At 37.3% G+C, this 27,404-nt stretch overlaps 1 protein-coding gene across 3 annotated transcripts; it reads left to right on the top strand.

Moving 5' to 3' along the window:
- The first annotated feature begins 450 nt into the window (after positions 1 to 450).
- Positions 451 to 20,834, top strand: LOC141161852 (peroxisomal N(1)-acetyl-spermine/spermidine oxidase-like). Of its 3 annotated transcripts, XM_073647318.1 has the most exons (5): positions 451 to 819; positions 4,601 to 4,761; positions 5,413 to 6,619; positions 12,408 to 12,591; positions 19,718 to 20,834. In XM_073647318.1, exons 3-5 carry the CDS (start codon positions 5,439 to 5,441, stop codon positions 19,853 to 19,855), a joined length of 1,503 nt encoding a protein of 500 aa, XP_073503419.1. In that variant the 5' UTR covers positions 451 to 819; positions 4,601 to 4,761; positions 5,413 to 5,438; the 3' UTR covers positions 19,856 to 20,834. The 3 variants fall into 3 exon arrangements, with proteins under 3 accessions (XP_073503419.1, XP_073503418.1, XP_073503417.1); XM_073647317.1 differs by lacking the exon at positions 4,601 to 4,761 and having other exon boundaries at positions 451 to 802; XM_073647316.1 differs by lacking the exon at positions 4,601 to 4,761.
- The last annotated feature ends 6,570 nt before the right edge of the window (positions 20,835 to 27,404 follow it).

Genomic DNA, 27,404 nt, shown 5'->3' with positions numbered 1-27,404 from the left:
ATCAGTCCTTCGAGCTTCCCCACATGACTTGAAGGTCTTATTGGCAGAGATGTGGAGCTCCTGAAACCCAATGTAAATTCTGTCTCAGGTCTTATTTATAATACTGGTGTCTTCCTTTGGACTCCTTCTGCCATAAGGCTCAGGTGTGACTGCTACGTCTGCATCCCCGAAACTATAGGGGGTGTCACTATGGACATCATCTTCATGGGGCATATACTGAAAAATACTTGCAAGGGTCAGAATAATTGTTCTTGAGGAGAATCGTTCAGATTTTTTCATGTAAGGGCTCCTTTAATTAAATTGAACCTGAAGTTGAATTGAGGTAAATATTTACAATATTCTTCCGCAGCGATTACCTGATATGTTTTTATTACAGGAATTTCTACATTTAGCAGCATGGACTCCACCTATTATTCAACTGTATTTTTTTTTTTTTTTTTATGATCAAAGGTCTCCGGATGAATCTGCAGGACGAGAACAAGAGGAATATGGACTTGTTCTCGATGTTTTTTTTTATGATCAAAGGTCTCCGGATGAATCTGCAGGACGAGAACAAGAGGAATATGGACTTGTTCTCGATGTTTTCAGCCTGTACTGAACACGACCTCTTTGGACTGAACGGGGCAAAGGTCTGCGGATAAAGCTGCGCACAACCTGCAGTGGCCGCACAACGATCCTCACTGGTTGGGAATCAGCAGTGGGTTGTATCACATGGGATGATTCTCGTCTAAGCCACGACTCGCTTCAGATTCTGTCATCGCGGGTGTTTGTCCAGGACCTCGGGACTTTCAGATTGCTTTCGGTGAGTACAGGCCTAAGGTAAGCAGTTAATTAAACAGTAACTCCGTTTATGAACATTATTTTACTATTTAACTCTATATATAATTTAAATAACTTTCATACTGTAAAAAAAAATCAATAAAAAGTAGCAGCGCTTTTACAAATATCCTAAGAAAGCTGCAGCTGGTGGGAGTGTATCTGCAAACTCAATAAACTATCCCTGAATGATCAGTGCCGTGCACCCACGCTAACTTTATCAATGCAATAAAATCAGTAATTCATCACTAATGAACTGTAGCAACCTGACCATATAAGCTATATGTTGTGGCAGCACAAGGCTGTGTATCTGGATAAAATGTATGTCAGTATATAAATATCAGTAGTAAAAGTATAATAATGTACTGATATACAGTACAGACCAAAAGTTTGGACACACCTTCTCATTTAAAGATTTTTCTGTATTTTCATGACTATTAAAAATTGTACAGTCACACTGAAGGCATCAAAACTATGAATTAACACATGTGGAATTATATACTTAACAAAAAAGTGTGAAACAACTGAAAATATGTCTCATATTCTAGGTTCTTCAAAGTAGCCACCTTTTGCTTTGATGACTGCTTTGCACACTCTTGGCATTCTCTTGATGAGCTTCAAGAGGTAGTCACCTCAATGGTTTTCACTTCACAGGTGTGCCCTGTCAGGTTTAATAAGTGGGATTTCTTGCCTTATAAATGGGGTTGGGACCATCAGTTGTGTTGTGCAGAAGTCAGGTGGATACACAGCTGATAGTCCTACTGAATAGACTGTTAGAATTTGTATTATGGCAAGAAAAAAGCAGCTAAGTAAAGAAAAATGAGTGGCCATCATTACTTTAAGAAATGAATGTCAGTCAGTGCGAAAAATTGGGAAAACTTTGAAAGTGTCCCCAAGTGCAGTTGCAAAAACCATCAAGCGCTACAAAGAAACTGTCTCACATGAGGACCTTTCCCCAGGAAAGGAAGACCAAAAATCACCTCTGCTTCTGAGGATAAGTTTATCCAAGTCACCAGCCTCAGAAATCGCAGGTTAACAGCAGCTCAGATTAGAGACCAGGTCAATGCCACACAGCAGACACATCTCTACAACAACTGTTAAGAGGAGACTTTGTGCAGCAGGCCTTCATGGTAAAATAGCTGCTAGGAAACCACTGCTAAGGACAGGCAACAAGCAGAAGAGACTTGTTTGGGCTAAAGAACACAAGGAATGGACATTAGACCAGTGGAAATCTGTGCTTTGGTCTGATGAGTCCAAATTTGAGATCTTTGGTTCCAACCACCGTGTCTTTGTGCGACGCAGAAAAGGTGAACGGATGGACTCTACACGCCTGGTTCCCACCGTGAAGCATGGAGGAGGAGGTGTGATGGTGTGGGGGTGCTTTGCTGGTGCCACTGTTGGGGATTTATTCAAAGTTGAAGGCATACTGAACCAGCATGGCTACCACAGCATCTTGCAGCGGCATGCTATTCCATCCGGTTTGCGTTTAGTTGGACCATCATTTATTTTTCAACAGGACAATGACCCCAAACACACCTCCAGGCTGTGTAAGGGCAATTGTTAGAACCCTCCTGTTAGCTTTTCTATCTTGTGTTTTGCGGTCACTTGACCATCTTCCTATATATTCCAGCTCCGCCCTTCTGGCTTTGCTGGACTTCAGTGTTGTTTGACTGTCTTGCTAACCTGGTGCTTCGGTGCCTATCTCTGTCAGTTCGCTTGGTCGTCTGGGACCTCTAGTACTTTTTGTCAGTTTGTCTTTTGTGTTCTACAACTACTTCTGTTTAGGAGGTGTCCCATTTTTGTCCCAGTCCTTTGTTCTTTTAGGGACCCCTCCCTTAATTCTATAGGTCTTCGTTCAGACTAGCTGAGGACGAAGGCGGGTCTGTTCACTAGGAACAGGCAGCCCGCTGCATCGTAGGGATTCAGCTTAGTCTTACTGTAGGGACAGCTTTCCCCTATCTTTCCTTAGTTCTTGTTGCAGATCATAACAGCTATTTGACCAAGGAGGAGAGTGATGGGGTGCTACGCAAGATGACCTGGCCTCCACAGTCACCAGACCTGAACCCAATCGAGATGGTTTGGGGTGAGCTGGACCGCAGAGTGAAGGCAAAAGGGCCAACAAGTGCTAAGCATCTCTGGGAACTCCTTCAAGATTGTTGGAAGACCATTTCCGGTGACTACCTCTTGAAGCTCATCAAGAGAATGCCAAGAGTGTGCAAAGCAGTCATCAAAGCAAAAGGTGGCTACTTTGAAGAACCTAGAATATAAGACATATTTTCAGTTGTTTCACACTTTTTTGTTAAGTATATAATTCCACATGTGTTAATTCATAGTTTTGATGCCTTCAGTGTGAATGTACAATTTTCATAGTCATGAAAATACAGAAAAATCTTTAAATGAGAAGGTGTGTCCAAACTTTTGGTCTGTACTGTACATCGGTGAGAAGTCAGTGAATGGTAAGATCCTTACTGGTGGCATATACAATTCAGATAGCCAGTGATCCAAGGGCAAAGCACTTCACATCCGAGGGGGATAGTAGTCTGTGAATATAGTAATCTGGATAGTTTAATCCGGCCAGTCAAGTCTCTCCTATTCAGAACAGAATAGTTCACACTATCCCATAACTATTTTATGTACAAGATCGATTATTTTTTCCAAACATGAGGAACAGAAATGGGGACCAGGTTCACCCCAAGCTACGCCAATTTATATGTAGGCAATTGGGAGACATCCACCATATAATCTAATGGCGAATATGGTCCTCTGGAGATGCTTCATCAGCAATGTAATTTTTATCTGGTGAAGAGGGGCATCGACACTAGAGGTATTCCTAAATGAGATCAGTGAAAATGATACATAGTAATAAATAATAATTTTTTTTTTGAATATTTAAATTTAATATTTTTCTAGACATCAATATATATGTAGAAGACAGGAAATTACAAACTAAAACCTATTCTAAACCGACAAATAGCAATAGACTTTCATATGACTAGCTGCCATCTTCCCAATTGTTTGTTAGACATTAATAAAAGTCAATTTCCAATAGCAGCAATATAACGATAAGGAAGCTACCAGAACAGAAAAGGATACACAGAGAATTAATAGAAAAAAAAGTTAAATCATTGTCACAATCAATCAAGAGTTTGCAGCAGGCTCATTATCATCAGAGGCAGGATTATAATGACAAGTAACATCTCTATACACAGCTGATAACAAAGAATCCACCATTCACAATAGGCAATGACCTTAGCTCATGCTTATTAGAAGCTTTAATACCAAAGATAGGGTTGGGATCTGACCATTGCCGTTAATGAACTTGTATTGTTTCCTGAAACAAAAGGAAGTTGGAGTCTAAAAAGCCCTAGTGGATTTCTATTTTTTTATTAGTAATACAGATTGTGATGTGTAAAAAGGACATAGGGGACTTAGTTGACACTATTTTCATCAAAAACAGCTTTATTTTTTTGTTGTTCTTTGTACACACAGGGTGCGGCTTCCCCTTTTATTGGGCTGTTCATTTAGACTATATAGCTTTCCATGGACAGGTGTTTAAACAGTCAGGTCTGGGTCCTGCTCTGCCCCCATGTATTGAGGCCGGCTGGCACTTAGAGAGGTTTAATACTAGACATAGGACCTTCCCGATAGAGTCCACCTTGTCGCGATTTGATGGCTTTTACGCTTATTTGATCAAAATGTTGTTAACGACGCACAATATGTTATTTACATGTACTGTTACTATTTACTTACTGCAGGGTATTTGCTCATTTTGTTTTTATCCTAGGTTGTAAAGGCTGTAAGGGTTGGCACCGGCAAACCAGGGCTGACAATTTGGGTCCAGCTGTTACAATTCTCTATGTTTGTCAAGGACCTATTGTGACTCAAGGATTAATATACATTTGGGTATTGCCAATGTGCGGGGATCTAAATGGTCGTGATCAGTCGGTGAGAATTAGATCCCCTTTTCCCTGGGGTATTCCCATAAGCAACATTTATCACCAATCCACAGGATAGAAGATGAATGTATGATTTCTCGCTGCTGACGAAACTCCGATCTCAAAAATCGGGGTCCCAAATTCACCTGTGTGAATCAAGAAGTAGTAGTGAGCATGTGCGACCATCGCCTTTATAGACAATGAAAGCAGTACTGGTCGCACATGCTCATACTAAACCAATCACAGAGGGGACTTTGGGACCCCTGCTCTTATATTCAGATAATGTCCCTGCGAAGGGAATCCCTACTAATAACACATATATTGCCTATCCTGCGGACTGGCGATATACGTTCATGGGACAACTCCTTTAAGTATCTACAGATGGCCAAAGATGGGATGGAAGGATTGGGCTGCTGGATTTAGACATGTCCAATCCTCTTGTTATAAAGGGAGATAAGTCTTTCCACAGGTTACTGGCAGCAGAGAACACATCTATATTCATTCAAGCCATATATATGAGAAGACCAGGAGGAATAGCTGGGGGAGGGGTCTGGAGCACCTGCCTGGGTTGTTCCTGACTTTTGAATCCTTAAGTATAATCAATTCCCATGTAATATGATTGCATAAAAGTGTTAACTTACTGTAAACTTTATTGTCTTAGGTCCCCCCATAACTTCTGATACATCAATGGACTCTAGCGACTACCAGCCCAGAGTGGTTATCATTGGTGCCGGCTTTGCAGGACTTGGTGCTGCCACCACCTTGGTGAAACATGGAGTGAAGAATATTGTCATCCTGGAAGCCTTAGATCGGGCAGGGGGAAGAGTATGGACACACAAACCTTTCGGAACTGCTGCACTAGAGTTAGGTGCCACCTGGGTCCATGGCCAGAAAGACAATCCACTCTACCAAATGGCGAAAGAGGGAGGACTACTTGCCGATGATGGGTTCAATATGGTGTCTTGCCAGCCAGTATCTGTAACCCCCCAGGATTATTTTTTTAATGAACAAGGAAAGCTGCTGCCTCCGACTCAGGTGGAAGAGGTAACTTGTTTTTTTGGTAGGTTAATGTCTCAAATCAACCAGAAAGACTATAAAGCAGAATGTGAATTGTGGTCAGTCGGGGAGTATCTCGATCGTGAATTCTCCTTGTCTAATCTTTCAAAGGCCAAGGGTCTGGAAGGAGTTTATGAGTGGTGTAAGCGAGCAGAGTGCGTGGATGAAGCTTGTAACTCCATGTATGAGTTCTCATTGAGTCAGCTTGGCTTATACACCGCTCTTGAGGGACCATTTTTCAACTCCTTGGGCAGTAAGGGTTACCAGGCTCTTCTAGACTGCCTACTAGACCAACTGCCTTCTAATTCTCTTCGTTGCCGTAAACCAGTTCAGTGTATCCAATGGGAAGGATCCTCACCACCCATTTCGAAGGTATCAAAACAAGCAGTCAACGTGGTTTGTGAAGATGGTGAGCAGTTTCCAGCCGATCATGTCATTGTCACTGTGTCTCTTGGATGCATGAAGGAACGGGCTACCACTTTATTTGATCCTCCACTACCAGAGGGAAAGATGGAGGCCATCCAGCGATTAGGATTCGGCACAGTGGCCAAGATCTTCTTGGAGTTCAAAAAGCCCTTCTGGCCAGATGACTGTGCTGGGATACAGCTGGTTTGGGAGGAAGGCCCGGAGAGCCCACAGGGATATTCTGATGGGTGTAAACGACAATCATGGCGTTCAGAGTGGTTTAAGAAGATTGGTGGCTTTGACTGTGTTCCAATGCATAGAAGCACCCTCTGTGGATGGATCACAGGATTGGCTGCGGAGCATATGGAGACCCTCCCTGAAAGTGAAGTTGGCGAGGTCTGCGTCCGGTAAGAAACCAGTTCTATATATAAGCTTCATGGCTAAAAGAATATAAAAGAAAACATCAGAACTTCCACTGTGGGTAAAAGTCCATAAAACACATGGACAGGTTCATTCCACCAAACTGGAAGCCTCTCCTACTGACCATGGGAGCGGCTATCAACAGTGGTCAAAAAGATCAAAATCGACATTTATGAATACACCAACTGGGTATGTTCATACCACGTATCCACTAATTTATTTGGAAAGCTTGAAGGGTATGAATACTTTTGCAGCCATTCTGTGATTGCTCCATTGCATTTAAGAAGAAAACTGAAGCAACTGTGCAAATAGGAGATCTAGAATCAAGGCTATCATGGTGTATACCGCTCCGCTCCTATGCAGTGCTAGGGGTCTCCATTGTTACAGACCCTCTGTGGCATCTGATCCTGCAGTCGTGGGTTAATCTCTTCTCGTTTTCTAACCTACAGACAGTAGAAAATGAGGCAGATGTAAGGTATTAATAAATGCCTGCAGCATCAGGCTACAAGGAGTTTGCTTGACGTCTTAAACTGTGAAGACACATAAGTCAGCATAGGAGCTGCATACGCAAAACAGTAGGAATTTTTGGCAAAGATTATTTGCCAAACTTCTTAATTTTCTATTTTAGCTGTATTGGAGCAATTACAAAATGGTTCATACCCTTTCATAAGTCATCCCAATTTTTCTAGTAATACTTTTAGTATACAGTTATATGAAAAAGTTTGGGCACCCCTATTAATCTTAAGCTTAATGTTTTATAAAAATTGGTGGTTTTGCAACAGCTATTTCAGTTTGATATATGTAATAACTGTTGGACACAGTAATGTTTCTGCCTTGAAATGAGGTTTATTGTACTAACAGAAAATGTGCAATCTGCATTCAAACAAAATTTGACAGGTGCATAAGTATGGGCACCCTTATCATTTTCTTGTTTTAAATACTCCTACCTACTTTTTACTGACTTACTAAAGCACTTTTTTTGGTTTTGTAACCTCATTGAGCTTTGAACTTCATAGCCAGGTGTATGCAGTCATGAGAAAAGCTACTTAAAGTGGCCACTTGCAAGTTGTTCTCCTGTTTGAATCTCCTCTGAAGAGTGGCATCATGGACTCCTCAAAACAACTGTCAAATGATCTGAAAACAAAGATTATTCAACACAGTTGTTCAGGGGAAGGATACAAAAAGCTGTCTCAGAGATTTAACCTGTCAGTTTCCACTGTGAGGAACATAGTAAGGAAATGGAAGAACACAGGGACAGTTCTTGTTAAGGCCAGAAGTGTCAGGCCAAGAAAAACATCAGAAAGGCAGAGAAGAAGAATGGTGAGATCAGTCAAGGACAATCCTCAGACCACCTCCAGAGAGCTGCAGCATCAACTTGCTGCAGATGGTGTCACTGTGCATCGGTCAACTATACAACGCACTTTGCACAAGGAGAAGCTGTATGGGAGAGTGATGCAAGCACGCCACAAGCAGAGTCGGCTGAGGTATGCAAAAGCACATTTGGAGAAGCCAATTTCTTTTTGGAAGAAGGTCCTGTGGACTGATGAAACCAAGATTGAGTTGTTTGGTCATACAAAAAGGCGTTATGCATGGCGGCAAAAAAACACAGCATTCCAAGAAAAACACTTGCTACCCACAGTAAAATTTGGTGGAGGTTCCATCATGCTTTGGGGCTGTGTGGCCAATGCCGGCACCGGGAATCTTGTTAAAGTTGAGGGACGCATGGATTCCACTCAGTATCAGCAGATTCTTGACAATAATGTTCAAGAATCAGTGACAAAGTTGAAGTTACACAGGGGATGGATCTTTCAGCAAGACAATGATCCAAAACACTGCTCCAAATCTACTCAGGCATTCATGCAGAGGAACAATTACAATGTTCTGGAATGGCCATCCCAGTCCCCAGACCTGAATATCATTGAACATCTGTGGGATCATTTGAAGAGGGCTGTCCATGCTCGGCGACCATCAAACTTAACTGAACTGGAATTGTTTTGTAAAGAGGAATGGTCAAAAATACCTTCATCCAGGATCCAGGAACTCATTAAAAGCTACAGGAAGCGACTAGAGGCTGTTATTTTTGCAAAAGGAGGATCTACTAAATATTAATGTCACTTTTCTGGTGAGGTGCCCATACTTATGCACCTGTCAAATTTTGTTTGAATGCAGATTGCACATTTTCTGTTAGTACAATAAACCTCATTTCAAGGCAGAAACATTACTGTGTATAACAGTTATTACATAGATCAAACTGAAATAGCTGTTGCAAAAACACCAATTTTTATAAAACATTAAGCTTAAGATTAATAGGGGTGCCCAAACTTTTTCATATAACTGTATGATGATTTTTTTTTTCTTTTTCATACTAATTTTGAGATCCACTTTGTGCTTATTCTCTACTCATCTCTAAGGGCTTTTAGCTGAAATATTCTTTTGTGTCAATTGTGTTGCAATTTAAAAAGGGAACGTGTCATGAGAAAATGAGCCGTTGTTTAAATCCTGTTTTTGTGTTACGCTTTTTTGGCAATGTTTTGTTTTCATGTCATAATCTTTATTAAGAAATAAAGTTACCATAGTAATCTTGCAGTTTTCACACCATCCACTGGGGCTTTTTCAGACTCTTTAAGCTACATTTACACTGACAGATAATTGTGAAGGAGCGTTCTTAAGAACTGTCATTTCTCGATAACGTTGCAGTGTAAACAGGCCGCCGGTCTTCCGATGAACAAAGAAAAAGCTCATCATGGCGTGAAATGACCCTTTGTGCAGCGCAAAAATCATCGTTCTTGTCCCGTGTAAACTGTAAACCATGGCAGCCCACGAGCACTAAACGGACTGTTAACAGATCGCTCGGTGCACATAGTTTACTGGAGTCTGCCTGTGTAAACAAACTATTAATCAACTGCGCATAGATAAAGTCTTACTGATCGGCGGTCGTTTAGTCCCGCCAGTCAGTCCATTTAGTCAGACCCTTACTTCATGTCCATTGTGGAAGAGTTTACAGCAGTTTCCTTATCATCGGAGACAGGATTACACTGACTGGTGTAAGGTTTGGTACTAACTCAGCCGCGTTAGAGGTAGGCACAGAAGCGGTTTCTTAAAAAATGTCCAAGGCAGGTTTATTGTACCTTCGTAAACCGCACTTTTAGAAGTAAACAAAACACAGCTTTGTCCGGCACAGAGTAACAAAAACAGAAAATAAACAGTCCATACAATATGGCAGATTCGCCCGCTCACGGTCAGTGTCCTTTAGCACAAAACACTCAGGAGGTCTCCACACCTCCAGCCACAGACACTGAATGAGACACTCGGTCTCTCTTTTATGTACACGCCCTGGGGTGGGGATATGTGAGCAGCCAATCCCTCCTATCTCTTATGACTGCTCGTAAAAAAAACGGCCCTGGTACTCCCTATTAACCCTATCAGCACTACGTGTGCTTGAGCATGCTTTTCCCGGGTTTACATCACCGAAGCTACTAACCTCGGTGATACATATCTCCCCTCAAGGACATGTCCAGCGGCCATCTTATACTGGTAAAACCTCTATACAAAGGTGTGAAAATACAGGATCCACCAATAACAATAGGATATGTCACAGCTGACCCTGCCCCCCTACATTTTAATACCCTCAGTCACTCATACACAGTATGATGGCCCCCATAGTTCCCCACACACAATAATTTTTATACATGCTCAATAGATGCTTCAATACGACAGCAAATGTACAATATTTTCTGAAACAATAGGAAGTTAGAGTCTAAAAAAAGCCCCAGTGTGAGAATTGCCAGATTGATTTACCTTTTAAATACAGATTGTGATATAGATTAAAAAACACTGGCAAACAAATACATTTATATAAAAACCTGATTTAAACGAGGTCCTTTTCTGATGACACATCCCATTGTAAAGCATAGCTGTCATTTAATGTGCATTTTCAGAATAAGCTGTTGTGTGCAGATTATGATTATATGATTCCCCTCTGCAGTCTCCATCCCTAATTTTTATCTATTATGGAGACTTGGTGCTATGATGTCTCCCATACACAGCACACACAAAGACATGAGGGATTCCTGCTCTCCTGTCTTTATGTGGCACATGTCTAGAAGCAGCAGCATGAATACATTTTACAGCAGTACTGAGCAGTGTAACTGTGACTCCTGCAATGGGGGTGAGATGAACACTTATAAGAAAGCATCAGTAGGAGGACATTATACAACAGTAATGGACAGTGTAGATCTGAATCCTGCAATGGGAAAGATAAAGACTTACTAGAAAGCATCAGGAGGAGGACATTACAAAGCAAGTACTGGGCAGTGTAACTGTGAATCCACCACTGGGGTGATATAAACACTAACTTGAAAACCCGCAGCCCATCTGATTCTCACTCTACTCTTCCTTCTCCCCTCGGCATCTATAAACCTCACTATACAGCTGTAATCTGATCCACCAGTGAACCAGCAGTCATCTTATTTAGATGGATTTTAGCAGTATTTCAGAGTGAATGACAAGATCAGAAGGCGGAGGGAGGAAAAGTGTCCAAGAAGTGGAGAAAGTAACATATTTCTCTGATTAGATACATTACAAAGTTTCTTATGTTTGCCTGTGCTATTTAATTATGCAAAGTTAATTGAAAGAACAGTGATCATTTCGGTTATTGTAGTTTCTTTGTGTATCTCCATTACTAACACGTCGCCTCTCCTCCAGTCTAAACACCTTTATTAGCTAATCCGTATTCAAATCCGGTGGTTTGGGCAATCAAATCATGTTGTGCTGATCGCAGATTCATTTGCATTTGTGGGATTTCCATAATATATTGTTCTGTGAGAAAACAAAACAAAGCAAAAACTACCCCGCATCCATGCACAGCTGCCGAGAAATCAGTTGCTTCGTAGTTGTATCCCGTCCTGAGAAAGCTGGGTGCCATGTAATATTGCTTCCACCCAGCTTTCCTAGACGCAGTGGTAAATGGCCTGGAGGAATAAAGGGAATTCCAGACATGTTATTTTGTTTTACTTAAAAAAAAAAATAAGTTTTACTCACTTTACTAACTCCTGTTCCAACACTTCCCGGCCCAACCAAGCAAAGACGTTCAGATACAGACTGGCTGGTGGCTGGACAATCCCTTTAATCCACTCTGTACATTTCTGGCTTATAGATGGGGGTCCCAAGCAGTGTGCCCACTTAAAGATATCCTTATACTCTAATAGACACCCCTTTTAAAGGGCCAGTAAATCTATGCTTATAATTTACACCTAATAATGTAAATGTCTCTAGGACATGGTGAGGTGATTATGGGACTTGAAGAGAATTTTTTAGACTTCTGTCAATCATCTCATTGAAAATAAGATTTAGATGGACTACCCCTTTAAGAGTTTACATGCTTTAAGAGCTATTTCTGAACTGTGGAACAACAAGAACCACTCAGCGTTTCCCGGACCCTAGAAATGATTCCTGCTTTTCACCTGATTAGTCTCGCCTTTCTCTTAGGCACTTAGCTGCAAGCCGCAGGTTGTATCACGTATCCGGCGCTTTTCTATACAGCGGTTATTGTAAATGTTTCCAGCCGCTATCTGGGGAACGCCGAGCGAGGGAATCTCTGCGATCACCTATTAATAGCGACACTTCCATTGAATTCGCCGCCTCTCTCGAATAAGCAGTTCACAGAATTTCCATCTTGGCACTTGCTGAATCATTAAGGCTCTTACCTTATATAATTTACATTGTATTCATCATTCTATGAACTTTTTGCAATTCATTTCTTTTTTTTTTCCCCAGACTATTGAAGAAATTTACAGGCTGGCCAGTGACAGAACTACAAGGCGTTCTGCGCTCCACGTGGCACAGTAACCCTTATATACGGGGGTCTTACACTAATGTCCCTGTAGGAGTAGATGCTGTGAAGGAGCAGATGGCCCTTGCCGAGCCACTACCATCTACGTATCATAGGAAGACTCTACTGGTATGCAATAGTATTAATAATTATAAATTGCATCAACCCTTTAATAATGCTCTATGTGTTACAGGATAGTACTGTTATAATACTTCCCCCAATGTACATAAATAGTACAATTATTATACTGCCCCTATATAAGCAGACATGCACACATATACAGTACGCCTACACGTGCGCACACACACAGTGCGCAGCCACACACACAGTGCGCAGCCACACGCACAGCCACGCGCACACACACAGTGCACAGCCACACGCACGCACACAGTGCGCAGCCACACGCACACACAGTGCACAGCCACACGCGCACACACACAGTGCACAGCCACACGCGCACACACACAGTGCACAGCCACGTGCACACACACAGTGCACAGACATGTACACATACACACACATGCACATGGTACACAGACACACACATGCACAGATACATACACATACAGGCATACGTACATTTTGAACAGAAATTCTTAAGAATAACTTAACAGACATAAATATATATATACACTCTGACATACACAGACATTCACATAATAATTGCACACACACACACAGACACATTAGAAATATTTTTAGTATGGGAATTGGGTAAGCCGACAACAAGCCTAATTCACCTGCCCCCACCCTGTCTCTGGCCCAGCTGCTCAGGCATGTGGCTGTGCAGGGCCGCCAGCGTGTGTTTGATGGCGATCACTTACTGCTCCTATGTACAAGAATATAACTACTATAATACTGCTCCCTATGTACAAGAATATAACTGCTATAATACTGCCCCCTATGTACAAGAATATAACTACTATAATACTGCTCCCTATGTACAAGAATATAACTACTATAATACTGCCCCCTATGTACAAGAATATAACTACTATAATACTGCTCCTATGTACAAGAATATAACTACTATAATACTGCTCCTATGTACAAGAACATAACTACTATAATACTGCTCCCTATGTACAAGAATATAACTACTATAATACTGCTCCTATGTACAAGAATATAACTACTATAATACTGCTCCTATGTACAAGAACATAACTACTATAATACTGCTCCCTATGTACAAGAATATAACTACTATAATACTGCCTCCTATGTACAAGAATATAACTACTATAATACTACCCCCTATGTACAAGAATATAACTACTATAATACTGCTCCTATGTACAAGAACATAACTACTATAATACTGCTCCCTATGTACAAGAATATAACTACTATAATACTGCCCCTATGTACAAGAATATAACTACTATAATACTGCTCCTATGTACAAGAATATAACTACTATAATACTGCTCCTATGTATAAGAATATAACTACTATAATACTGCTCCTATGTACAAGAATATAACTACTATAATACTGTTCCTATGTACAAGAATATAACTACTATAATACTGCTCCCCTATGTACAAGAATATAACTACTATAATACTGCCCCTATGTACAAGAATATAACTACTATAATACTGCTCCTATGTACAAGAATATGACTACTATAATACTGCCCCCTACGTACAAGAATATAACTACTATAATACTGGCCCCTATGTTCAAGAATATAACTACTATAATACTGCCCCCCCATGTACAAGAATATAACTACTATAATACTGCTCCTATGTACAAGAATATAACTACCATAATACTGGCCCCTATGTTCAAGAATATAACTACTATAATACTGCTCCTACGTACAAGAATATAACTACTATAATAATGCCCCCTATGTACAGGAATATAATAATTGCTATAATACTGCTCCTACGTACAAGAATATAACTACTATAATACTGCTCCTATGTTCAAGAATATAACTACTATAATACTGCTCCTATGTACAGGAATATAACTACTATAATACTGCTCCCTATGTACAAGAATATAACTACTATAATACTGCTCCCTATGTACAAGAATATAACTGCTATAATACTGCCCCCTATGTACAAGAATATAACTACTATAATACTGCTCCCTATGTACAAGAATATAACTACTATAATACTGCCTCCTATGTACAAGAATATAACTACTATAATACTACCCCCTATGTACAAGAATATAACTACTATAATACTGCCCTCTATGTACAAGAATATAACTACTATAATACTGCTCCTATGTACAAGAACATAACTACTATAATACTGCTCCCTATGTACAAGAATATAACTACTATAATACTGCCCCTATGTACAAGAATATAACTACTATAATACTGCCCCTATGTACAAGAATATAACTACTATAATACTGCCTCCTATGTACAAGAATATAACTACTATAATACTGCCCCTATGTACAAGAATATAACTACTATAATACTGCCACTATGTACAAGAATATAACTGCTATAATACTGCTCCTATGTACAAGAATATAACTACTATAATACTGCTCCTATGTATAAGAATATAACTACTATAATACTGCTCCTATGTACAAGAATATAACTACTATAATACTGTTCCTATGTACAAGAATATAACTACTATAATACTGCTCCCCTACGTACAAGAATATAACTACTATAATACTGCCCCTATGTACAAGAATATAACTACTATAATACTGCTCCTATGTACAAGAATATAACTACTATAATACTGCCCCCTACGTACAAGAATATAACTACTATAATACTGGCCCCTATGTTCAAGAATATAACTACTATAATACTGCCCCCCATGTACAGGAATATAACTACTATAATACTACCCCCTATGTACAAGAATATAACTACTATAATACTGCTCCTATGTACAAGAACATAACTACTATAATACTGCTCCCTATGTACAAGAATATAACTACTATAATACTGCCCCTATGTACAAGAATATAACTACTATAATACTGCTCCTATGTACAAGAATATAACTACTATAATACTGCTCCTATGTATAAGAATATAACTACTATAATACTGCTCCTATGTACAAGAATATAACTACTATAATACTGTTCCTATGTACAAGAATATAACTACTATAATACTGCTCCCCTATGTACAAGAATATAACTACTATAATACTGCCCCTATGTACAAGAATATAACTACTATAATACTGCTCCTATGTACAAGAATATGACTACTATAATACTGCCCCCTACGTACAAGAATATAACTACTATAATACTGGCCCCTATGTTCAAGAATATAACTACTATAATACTGCCCCCCCATGTACAAGAATATAACTACTATAATACTGCTCCTATGTACAAGAATATAACTACCATAATACTGGCCCCTATGTTCAAGAATATAACTACTATAATACTGCTCCTACGTACAAGAATATAACTACTATAATAATGCCCCCTAGGTACAGGAATATAATAATTGCTATAATACTGCTCCTACGTACAAGAATATAACTACTATAATACTGCTCCTATGTTCAAGAATATAACTACTATAATACTGCTCCTATGTACAGGAATATAACTACTATAATACTGCTCCCTATGTACAAGAATATAACTACTATAATACTGCTCCCTATGTACAAGAATATAACTGCTATAATACTGCCCCCTATGTACAAGAATATAACTACTATAATATTGCTCCCTATGTACAAGAATATAACTACTATAATACTGCCTCCTATGTACAAGAATATAACTACTATAATACTACCCCCTATGTACAAGAATATAACTACTATAATACTGCCCTCTATGTACAAGAATATAACTACTATAATACTGCTCCTATGTACAAGAACATAACTACTATAATACTGCTCCCTATGTACAAGAATATAACTACTATAATACTGCCCCTATGTACAAGAATATAACTACTATAATACTGCCCCTATGTACAAGAATATAACTACTATAATACTGCCTCCTATGTACAAGAATATAACTACTATAATACTGCCCCTATGTACAAGAATATAACTACTATAATACTGCCACTATGTACAAGAATATAACTGCTATAATACTGCTCCTATGTACAAGAATATAACTACTATAATACTGCTCCTATGTATAAGAATATAACTACTATAATACTGCTCCTATGTACAAGAATATAACTACTATAATACTGTTCCTATGTACAAGAATATAACTACTATAATACTGCTCCCCTACGTACAAGAATATAACTACTATAATACTGCCCCTATGTACAAGAATATAACTACTATAATACTGCTCCTATGTACAAGAATATAACTACTATAATACTGCCCCCTACGTACAAGAATATAACTACTATAATACTGGCCCCTATGTTCAAGAATATAACTACTATAATACTGCCCCCCATGTACAGGAATATAACTACTATAATACTGCTCCTATGTACAAGAATATAACTACCATAATACTGGCCCCTATGTTCAAGAATATAACTACTATAATACTGCTCCTACGTACAAGAATATAACTACTATAATAATGCCCCCTATGTACAGGAATATAATAATTGCTATAATACTGCTCCTACGTACAAGAATATAACTACTATAATACTGCTCCTATGTTCAAGAATATAACTACTATAATACTGCTCCTATGTACAGGAATATAACTACTATAATACTGCTCCCTATGTACAAGAATATAACTACTATAATACTGACCATATGTACAAGAATATAACTACTATAATACTGCTCTCTATAGACAAGAATATAACTGCTATAATACTGCTCTCTATATACAAGAATATAACTACTATAATACTGCCCCTACGTACAAGAATATAACTACTATAATACTGCTCCTATGTACAAGAATATAACTGCTATAATACTGCCCCTATGTACAAGAATATAACTACTATAATACTGCTCCTATGTACAAGAATATAGCTACTATAATACTGCCCCTATGTACAAGAATATAACTGTTATAATACTGCTCCTATATACAAGAATATAACTACTATAATACTGTCCCTATGTACAAGAATATAACTACTATAATACTGTCCCTGTGTACAAGACTATAACTACTATAATACTGCTCCTATGTACAAGAATATAACTACTATAATACTGTCCCTATGTACAAGACTATAACTACTATGATACTGCTCCTATGTACAAGAATATAACTACTATAATACTGTCCCTATGTACAAGAATATAACTACTATAATACTGCTCCCTATGTACAAGAATATAACTACTATAATACTGTCCCTATGTACAAGAATATAACTATAATACTGCTCCCTATGTACAAGAATATAACTACTATAATGCTGTCCCTGTGTACAAGACTATAACTACTATAATACTGCTCCCTATGTACAAGAATATAACTACTATAATACTGCCCCCTATGTACAAGAATATAACTACTATAATACTGTCCCTATATACAAGAATATAACTACTATAATACTGTCCCTGTGTACAAGACTATAACTACTATAATACTGCTCCTATGTACAAGAATATAACTACTATAATACTGTCCCTATGTACAAGACTATAACTACTATGATACTGCTCCTATGTACAAGAATATAACTACTATAATACTGTCCCTATGTACAAGAATATAACTACTATAATACTGCCCCTATGTACAAGAATATAACTACTATAATACTGCTCCTATGTACAAGAATATGACTACTATAATACTGCCCCTATGTACAAGAATATAACTACTATAATACTGTCCCTGTGTACAAGACTATAACTACTATAATACTGCTCCCTATGTACAAGAATATAACTACTATAATACTGCCCCCTATGTACAAGACTATAACTACTATAATACTGCTACTATGTACAAGAATATAACTACTATAATACTGTCCCTATGTACAAGAATATAACTACTATAATACTGCTCCTATGTACAAGAATATAACTATTATAATACAGCCCCTATATACAAGAATATAACTACTATAATACTGCTCCTATGTACAAGAATATAACTACTATAATACTGCCCCCTATATACTAGAATATAACTACTATAATACTGCTCCTATGTACAAGAATATAACTACTATAATACTGCCCCTATATACATGAATATAACTACTATAATACTGCTCCTATGTACAAGAATATAACTACTATAATACTGCCCCCTATGTACAAGAATATAACTACTATAATACTGCCCCCTATGTACAAGAATATAACTACTATAATACTGCTCCTATGTACAAGAATATAACTACTATAATACTGCCCCTATATACATGAATATAACTACTATAATACTGCTCCTATGTACAAGAATATAACTACTATAATACTGCCCCCTATGTACAAGAATATAACTACTATAATACTGCCCCCTATGTACAAGAATATAACTACTATAATACTTCCCCTATGTACAAGAATATAACTACTATAATACTGCCTCCTATGTACAAGAATATAACTACTATAATACTGCCCCTATGTACAAGAATATAACTACTCTAATACTGCTCCCTATGTACAAAAATATAACTACTATAATACTGCCCCTATGTACAAGAATATAACTACTATAATACTGTCCCTATGTACAAGAATATAACTACTATAATACCGCCCCCTATGTACAAGAATATAACTACCATAATACTGCTCCTATGTACAAGAATATAACTACTATAATACTGCTCCCTATGTACAAGAATATAACTACTATAATACTGCTCCTATGTACAAGAATATAACTACTATAATACTGCCCCCTATATACTAGAATATAACTACTATAATACTGCCCCCTATATACTAGAATATAACTACTATAATACTGCTCCTATGTACAAGAATATAACTACTATAATACTGCCCCCTATATACAAGAAGATAACTACTATAATACTGCACCTATGTACAAGAATATAACTACTATAATACTGCCCCCTATATACTAGAATATAACTACTATAATACTGCTCCTATGTACAAGAATATAACTACTATAATACTGCCCCCTATATACAAGAAGATAACTACTATAATACTGCTCCTATGTACAAGAATATAACTACTATAATACTGTCCCTATGTACAAGAATATAACTACTATAATACTGCTCCTTTGTATATGTACACAAGAATGTAATATATTGATGATTATAATTCCTATTGATGAGTGTTTTTCCTGAATGCAGCCTTTGCAGGTTCTTTTCGCGGGAGAAGCTACACACCCCAATTTCTACACGACTACACATGGTGCCTATATGAGTGGAGTACGGGAGGCAGAGAGGCTCATAAAGCTGTATGAGTGCAAAGTGAACCCACGCCTCTAATGCAGCCACCGATCATGTTTACCGTAGAACCAGTTGTGGCTCTTGCGTCTCCCGTGACCTCGGATTCGGCATAGTTACACATTCTCAGATCCTACCATATAAAACATGTCACTGACTTCTGCCTAATTCAGGGGTCTTGATTTTTGGATCTGTGGTTCTCCAGCTTTTGCAAAACTACAATTCTCATCATTCTGCAACTATCAAGATATGCTGGGAGTTGTTGTTTGAGCCCCCAAGGTCCATGTTCACTTTGTATGTGGCTCCTGTTCAAGTCCTTAAGGGGCAGCATCCCAAATAAATTTGAAGAGCACCACAATGAGGAGGAAGCAGAATTACACAGATTCTGGTTTCGGGCCACTGGTGGTATTCGTAGGGGCAGAGCATTGATGCCCATGGAGGTATATTGGTATATTGAAGTCTTAGGCTGTGTGCCCACGTAGCATTTTTCAAGCGTATATGCTGCGGAAATTCCGCAGCGTAAACGCTTGAAAAACGCATGTATATCCGCACCCCATGGTCCCCAATGGGATTCCGCAAGTTCTATGCACATGCTGCGGATTTTTCCGTAGCGTTTATGCCGCGTTCAAAAATCCGCAGCATGTCATTTAATTTTGCGTTTCCGCAAGCGGAATTGCCTTTGTCCAATGCATAAAAAACGCAAGGCAATTCCGCATGTGGAAAATGGGTGATAAACGCGCGATAAACGCGTGCGGAATTCCGCATGCGTTTTTCCGGGAGAGGACTTGCATTTATGCAGCAGAAATTTTCTGCTTCATAAATGCAACGTGGGCACATAGCCTTACTCAGCAAATGTGAATTCCAATTAACTTTAGAAATCTCCCAAAGCTTGAGGGGGATTATGTGAATACTGATTATTAGTAGATTTAGTATTACACTGATGCTCCCTAAGTAAGTATCTATTATTTTATGATTGATATTGTATTCAGTTCCTAAAATATTAATAAAGATTTAAAAAATATATTTGTTTTGAAGTAAAAAAGAACTTCTATTTTATACGTGTGGTTCCAATATTATATTATATGTCTTATGATTTTGGACTTGTTTTTATATGTGGTAAATAAAATAACAAGTTTATGAAAGAAAAATTGTAAAATACTAACCGAACCTGGAAAAAAATGTTGACTTTCCCTATCAGAAATATTAAGAAAGTAACAATAAGTGTTTTGACCACTCTAGCACTTTTTCATCATACTTTCATGCTACACTTGATGAGAAAAAATATCAAAATTTTAATACTGCTCCTATGTACAAGAATATAACTACTATAATACTGCTCCTATGTACATGAATATAACTACTATAATACTGTCCCCTATGTACAAGAATATAACTACTATAATACAGCTCCTATGTACAAGAATATAACTACTATAATACTGCTCCTATGTCCAAGAATATAACTACTATAATACTGCTCCTATGTACAAGAATATAACTACTATAATACTGCTCCTATGTACAAGAATATAACTACTATAATACTGTCCCCTATGTACAAGAATATAACTACTATAATACTGCTCCTATGCACAAGAATATAACTACTATAATACTGCCCCCTATGTGCAAGAATATACAGTGGGTACGGAAAGTATTCAGACCCCTTTACATTTCTCACTCTTTGTTTCATTGCAGCCATTTGGTAAATTCTAAAAAGTTCATTTTTTTTCTCATTAAAGTCCACTCTGCACCCCATCTTGACTGAAAAAAAAACAGAAATGTAGAAATTTTTGCAAATTTTTTAAAAAGAAAAGCTGAAACATCACATGGTCATAAGTTTTCAGACCCTTTGCTCAGTATTGAGTAGAAGCCCCCTTTTGAGCTAGTACAGCCATGAGTCTTCTTGGGAATGATGAAACAAGTTTTTCACACCTGGATTTGGGGATCCTCTGCCATTCTTCCTTGCAGATCCTCTCCAGTTCCCTCGGGTTGGATGGTGAACGTTGGTGGACAGCCATTTTCAGGTCTCTCCAGAGATGCTCAATTGGGTTTAAGTCAGGGCTCTGGCTGGGCCGGTCAAGAATGGTCACAGAGTTGTTCTGAAGCCACTCCTTTGTTATTTTAGCTGTGTGCTTAGGGTCATTGTCTTGTTGGAAGGTAAACCTTCGGCCAAGTCTGAGGTCCAGAGCACTCTGGAAGAGAATTTCATCCAGGATATCTCTGTACTTGGCTGCATTCATGCTTCCTTCAATTGTAACCAGTCATCCTGTCCCTGAAGCTGAAAAACACCCCCATAGCATGATGCTGCCACCACCATGCTTCACTGTTGGGATTGTATTGGGCAGGTGATGAGCAGTGCCTGGTTTTCTCCACGCATACCGCTTAGAGTTATCACCAAAAAGTTCTATCTTCATCTCATCAGACCAGAGAATCTTATTTCTCATAGTCTGGGAGTCCTTCATGTGTTTTTGAGCAAACTCTACGCGGGCTTTCATATGTCTTGCACTGAGGAGAGGCTTCCGTCGGGCCACTCTGCCATAAAGTCCCGACTGGTGGAGGGCTGCAGTGATAGTTGACTTTGTGGAACTTTCTCCCATCTCCCTACTGCATCTCTGGAGCTCAGCCACAGTGATCTTGGGGTTTTTCTTTACCTCTCTCACCAATGTTCTTCTCCCACGATTGCTCTGTTTGGCTGGACGGCCAGGTTTAGGAAGACTTCTGGTGTTCCCAATCTTCTTCCATTTAAGGATTATCGAGGCCACTGTGCTCTTAGGAACCTTGAGTAATGCAGAAATTCTTTTGTAACCTTGGCCAGATCAGTGCCTTGCCACAATTCTGTCTCTGAGCTCCTTGGGCAGTTCCTTTGAGCTCATGATTCTCATTTGGTCTGACATGCACTGTGAGCTGTGAGGTCTTATATAGACAGGTGTGTGCCTTTCCAAATCAAGTCCTATCAGTATAATTAAACACAGCTGGACTCCAATGAAGGAGTAGAACCATCTCAAGGAGGATCAGAAGGAAATGGACAGCATGTGACTTAAATATGACTTTCTGAGCAAAGGGTCTGAATACTTATGACCATGTGATAGTTCAGTTTTTCTTTTTTAATAAATTTGCAAAAATTTCTACATTTCAGTTTTTTTTCAGTCAAGATGGGGTGCAGAGTGTACTTTAATGAGAAAAAAATGAACTTTTTAGAATTTACCAAATGGCTGCAATGAAACAAAGAGTGAAAAATTTAAAGGGGTCTGAATACTTTCCGTACCCTCTGCAATCATTATATTATACTGCTCCAATGTACAAGAATATAGCTATAGCTCCCTTTAAGTGAGAATATGGATCTGAGACGCATATACATTTGAGTGGAATTTCTCTCTAGGACATAATTATAGACTTGCAGGAGGAATACAATATATCAGTAAGTATATGTTACTTGAATTGTAAGAGCTGTATATCGGGAGAATGGCAGTATTATGTGATCAAATATAAAATATATTAAAGAGCTGCTGACTTATGATCATTCTAATCAATACTTGTAAACCATTGTATTGCAGTATGCTGGCGCCAAGGCCTAACAATCAATCTTTTTATGGCTTAAAGTCAATGTAGTTCATGACGTGATAATTGGATATAGGAGATCTTATTCAGGAATTAATAGAGTTTTCAATTATAATTCATATAATTATTGTATATCATAAGGATCAGGCTGAATTCAAAATTGCATATATTCATGATAAACTGACTGTGAATATGGCAAATATTCCTACTTTTCAAAAATCGAAAAAATTCCCTGCTTAAATTACCATTTAAATTTCCGAGAGGAAATATGATCCCGCTATACAGAAGAGCAAGATAAGCAACATTATTCAGACAACTACTATAATACTGCCTCCTATGTACAAGAATATAACTACTATAATACTGCCCACTATGTACAAGAATATAACTGCTATAATACTGCTCCTATGTACAAGAATATAACTACTATAATACTGCTCCTATGTACAAGAATATAACTACTATAATACTGCCCACTATGTACAAGAATATAACTACTATAATACTGCTCCTATGTACAAGAATATAACTACTATAATACACTCCCTATGTGCAAGAATATAACTACTATAATACTGCTCCTATGTACAAGAATATAACTACTATAATACTGCTTCTATGTACAAGAATATAACTACTATAATAATGCTCTTATATACAAGAATATAACTACTATAATACTGCCCCCTATGTACAAGAATATAACTACTATAATACTGCCCCCTATGTACAAGAATATAACTACTATAATACTGCCCCCTATGTACAAGAATATAACTACTATAATACTGCTCCTATGTACTAGAATATAACTACTATAATACTGCTCCTATGTACAAGAATATAACTACTATAATACTGCTCCTATGTACAAGAATATAACTACTATAATACTGCCCCTATATACAAGAATATAACTACTATAATACTGCTCCTATGTACAAGAATATAACTACTATAATACTGCTTCTATGTACAAGAATATAACTACTATAATACTGCCCCTATGTACAAGAATATAACTACTATAATACTGCCCCCTATGTACAAGAATATAACTACTATAATACTGTCCCTTATGTACAAGAATATAACTACTATAATACTGCCCCTATATACAAGAATATAACTACTATAATACTGCTCCTATGTACAAGAATATAACTACTATAATACTGCCCCCTATGTACAAGACTATAACTACTGTAATACTGCTCCTATGTACAAGAATATAACTACTATAATACTGCCCCCTATGTACTAGACTATAAATACTATAATACTGCCCCCTAAGTACAAGAATATAACTATTATAATACTGCTCCCTATGTACAAGAATATAACTACTATAATACTGCTCCTATGTACAAGAATATAACTACTATAATACTGCCCCTATGTACAAGAATATAACTACTATAATACTGCTCCTATGTACAAGAATATAACTACTATAATACTGCTTCTATGTACAAGAATATAACTACTATAATACTGCCCCTATGTACAAGAATATAACTACTATAATACTGCCCCCTATGTACAAGAATATAGCTACTATAATACTGTCCCTTATGTACAAGAATATAACTACTATAATACTGCCCCCTATGTACAAGACTATAACTACTGTAATACTGCTCCTATGTACAAGAATATAACTACTATAATACTGCCCCCTATGTACTAGACTATAAATACTATAATACTGCCCCCTAAGTACAAGAATATAACTATTATAATACTGCTCCCTATGTACAAGAATATAACTACTATAATACTGCTCCTATGTACAAGAATATAACTACTATAATACTGCCCCTATGTACAAGAATATAACTACTATAATACTGCCCCTATGTACAAGAATATAACTACTATAATACTGCCCCCTATGTACAAGAATATAACTACTATAATACTGCCTCTATGTACAAGAATATAACTACTATAATACTGCTCCTATGTACAAGAATATAACTACTATAATACTGCCCCTGTATACAAGAATATAACTACTATAATACTGCCCCTATGTACAAGAATATAACTACTATAATACTGCCCCCTATGTACAAGAACATAACTACTATAATACTGCCCCCTATGTACAAGAATATAACTACTATAATACTGCCCCTATGTACAAGAATATAACTACTATAATACTACCCCGTATGTACAAGAATATAACTACTATAATACTGCCCCCTATGTACAAGAATATAACTACTATAATACTGCCCCTATGTGCAAAAATATAACTACTATAATGCTGCCCCCTATGTACAAGAATATAACTACTATAATACTACACCGTATGTACAAGAATATAACTACTATAATACTGCCCCCTATGTATAAGAATATAACTACTATAATACTGCCCCCTATGTACAAGAATATAACTACTATAATATTACCCCTATGTACAAGAATATAACTACTATAATACTGCTCCCTATGTACAAGAATATAACTACTATAATACTGCCCCTTTGTACAAGAATATAACTACTATAATACTGCTCCTTATGTACAAGAATATTACTACTATAATACTGCTCCTATTTATAAGAATATAACTACTATAATACTGCTCCTATGTACAAGAATATAACTACTATAATACTGCCCCCTATGTGCAAGAATATAACTACTATAATACTGCTCCTATGTGCAAGAATATAACTACTATAATACTGCTCCTATGTACAAGAATATAACTACTATAATACTGCCCCCTATGTACATGAGTATAACTACTATAATACTGCCCCTCTGTACAAGAATATAACTACTATAATACTACCCCGTATGTACAAGAATATAACTACTATAATACTGCCCCCTATGTACAAGAATATAACTACTATAATACTGCCCCCTATGTGCAAGAAAATAACTACTATAATACTGCCCCCTATGTACAAGAATATAACTACTATAATACTGCCCCCTATGTACAAGAATATAACTACTATAATACTGCCCCCTATGTACAAGAATATAACTACTATAATACTGCCCCCTATGTACAAGAATATAACTACTATAATACTGCCCCTATGTACAAGAATATAACTACTATAATACTACACCGTATGTACAAGAATATAACTACTATAATACTGCCCCCTATGTACAAGAATATAACTACTATAATACTGCCCCCTATGTACAAGAATATAACTACTATAATACTACACCATATGTACAAGAATATAACTACTATAATACTGCCCCCTATGTACAAGAATATAACTACTATAATACTACACCGTATGTACAAGAATATAACTACTATAATACTGCCCCTATGTACAAGAATATAACTACTATAATACTACACCGTATGTACAAGAATATAACTACTATAATACTGCCCCCTATGTACAAGAATATAACTACTATAATACTGCTCCCTATGTACAAGAATGTAACTACTATAATACTTCCCCTATGTACAAGAATATAACTACTTTAATACTGTCCCTATGTACAAGAATATAACTACTATAATACTGCTCCTATTTATAAGAATATAACTACTATAATACTGCTCCTATGTACAAGAATATAACTACTATAATACTGCTCCCTATGTACAAGAATATAACTACTATAATACTGCTCCTATTTATAAGAATATAACTATTATAATACTGCTCCTATTTATAAGAATATAACTACTATAATACTGCTCCTATGTACAAGAATATAACTACTATAATACTGCTCCTATGTACAAGAATATATCTACTATAATACTGCTCCTATGTACAAGAATATAACTACTATAATACTGCCCCCTATGTACAAGAATATAACTACTATAATACTGCTCCTATGTCCAAGAATATAACTACTATAATACTGCTCCTATGTACAAGAATATAACTGCTATAATACTGCCCCTATGTACAAGAATATAACTACTATAATACTACTCCTATGTACAAGAATATAACTACTATAATACTGCCCCTATGTACAAGAATATAACAACTATAATACTGCCCCCTATGTA

This window comes from Phyllobates terribilis, unplaced genomic scaffold (assembly GCF_046119375.1).
Source record: "Phyllobates terribilis strain yellow unplaced genomic scaffold, ASM4611937v1 Scaffold_9__5_contigs__length_417890890, whole genome shotgun sequence".
NCBI lineage: Eukaryota > Metazoa > Chordata > Amphibia > Anura > Dendrobatidae > Phyllobates > Phyllobates terribilis.
The sequence above is the reverse complement of the archived record's forward strand: the minus strand, read 5'-3'. Positions and strand labels throughout refer to the sequence as shown.

What these genes read in the sequence shown, in the direction of transcription:
- LOC141161852 (XM_073647317.1), top strand. Translation starts at nt 5,439, where the DNA reads ATGGACTCTAGCGACTACCAGCCCAGAGTGGTTATCATTGGTGCCGGC. An exon ending in GTTGGCGAGGTCTGCGTCCG is followed by an intron (nt 6,620 to 12,407) that starts GTAAGAAACCAG and finishes TTTTTTCCCCAG; the next exon opens with ACTATTGAAGAAATTTACAG. An exon ending in ATCATAGGAAGACTCTACTG is followed by an intron (nt 12,592 to 19,717) that starts GTATGCAATAGT and finishes TCCTGAATGCAG; the next exon opens with CCTTTGCAGGTTCTTTTCGC.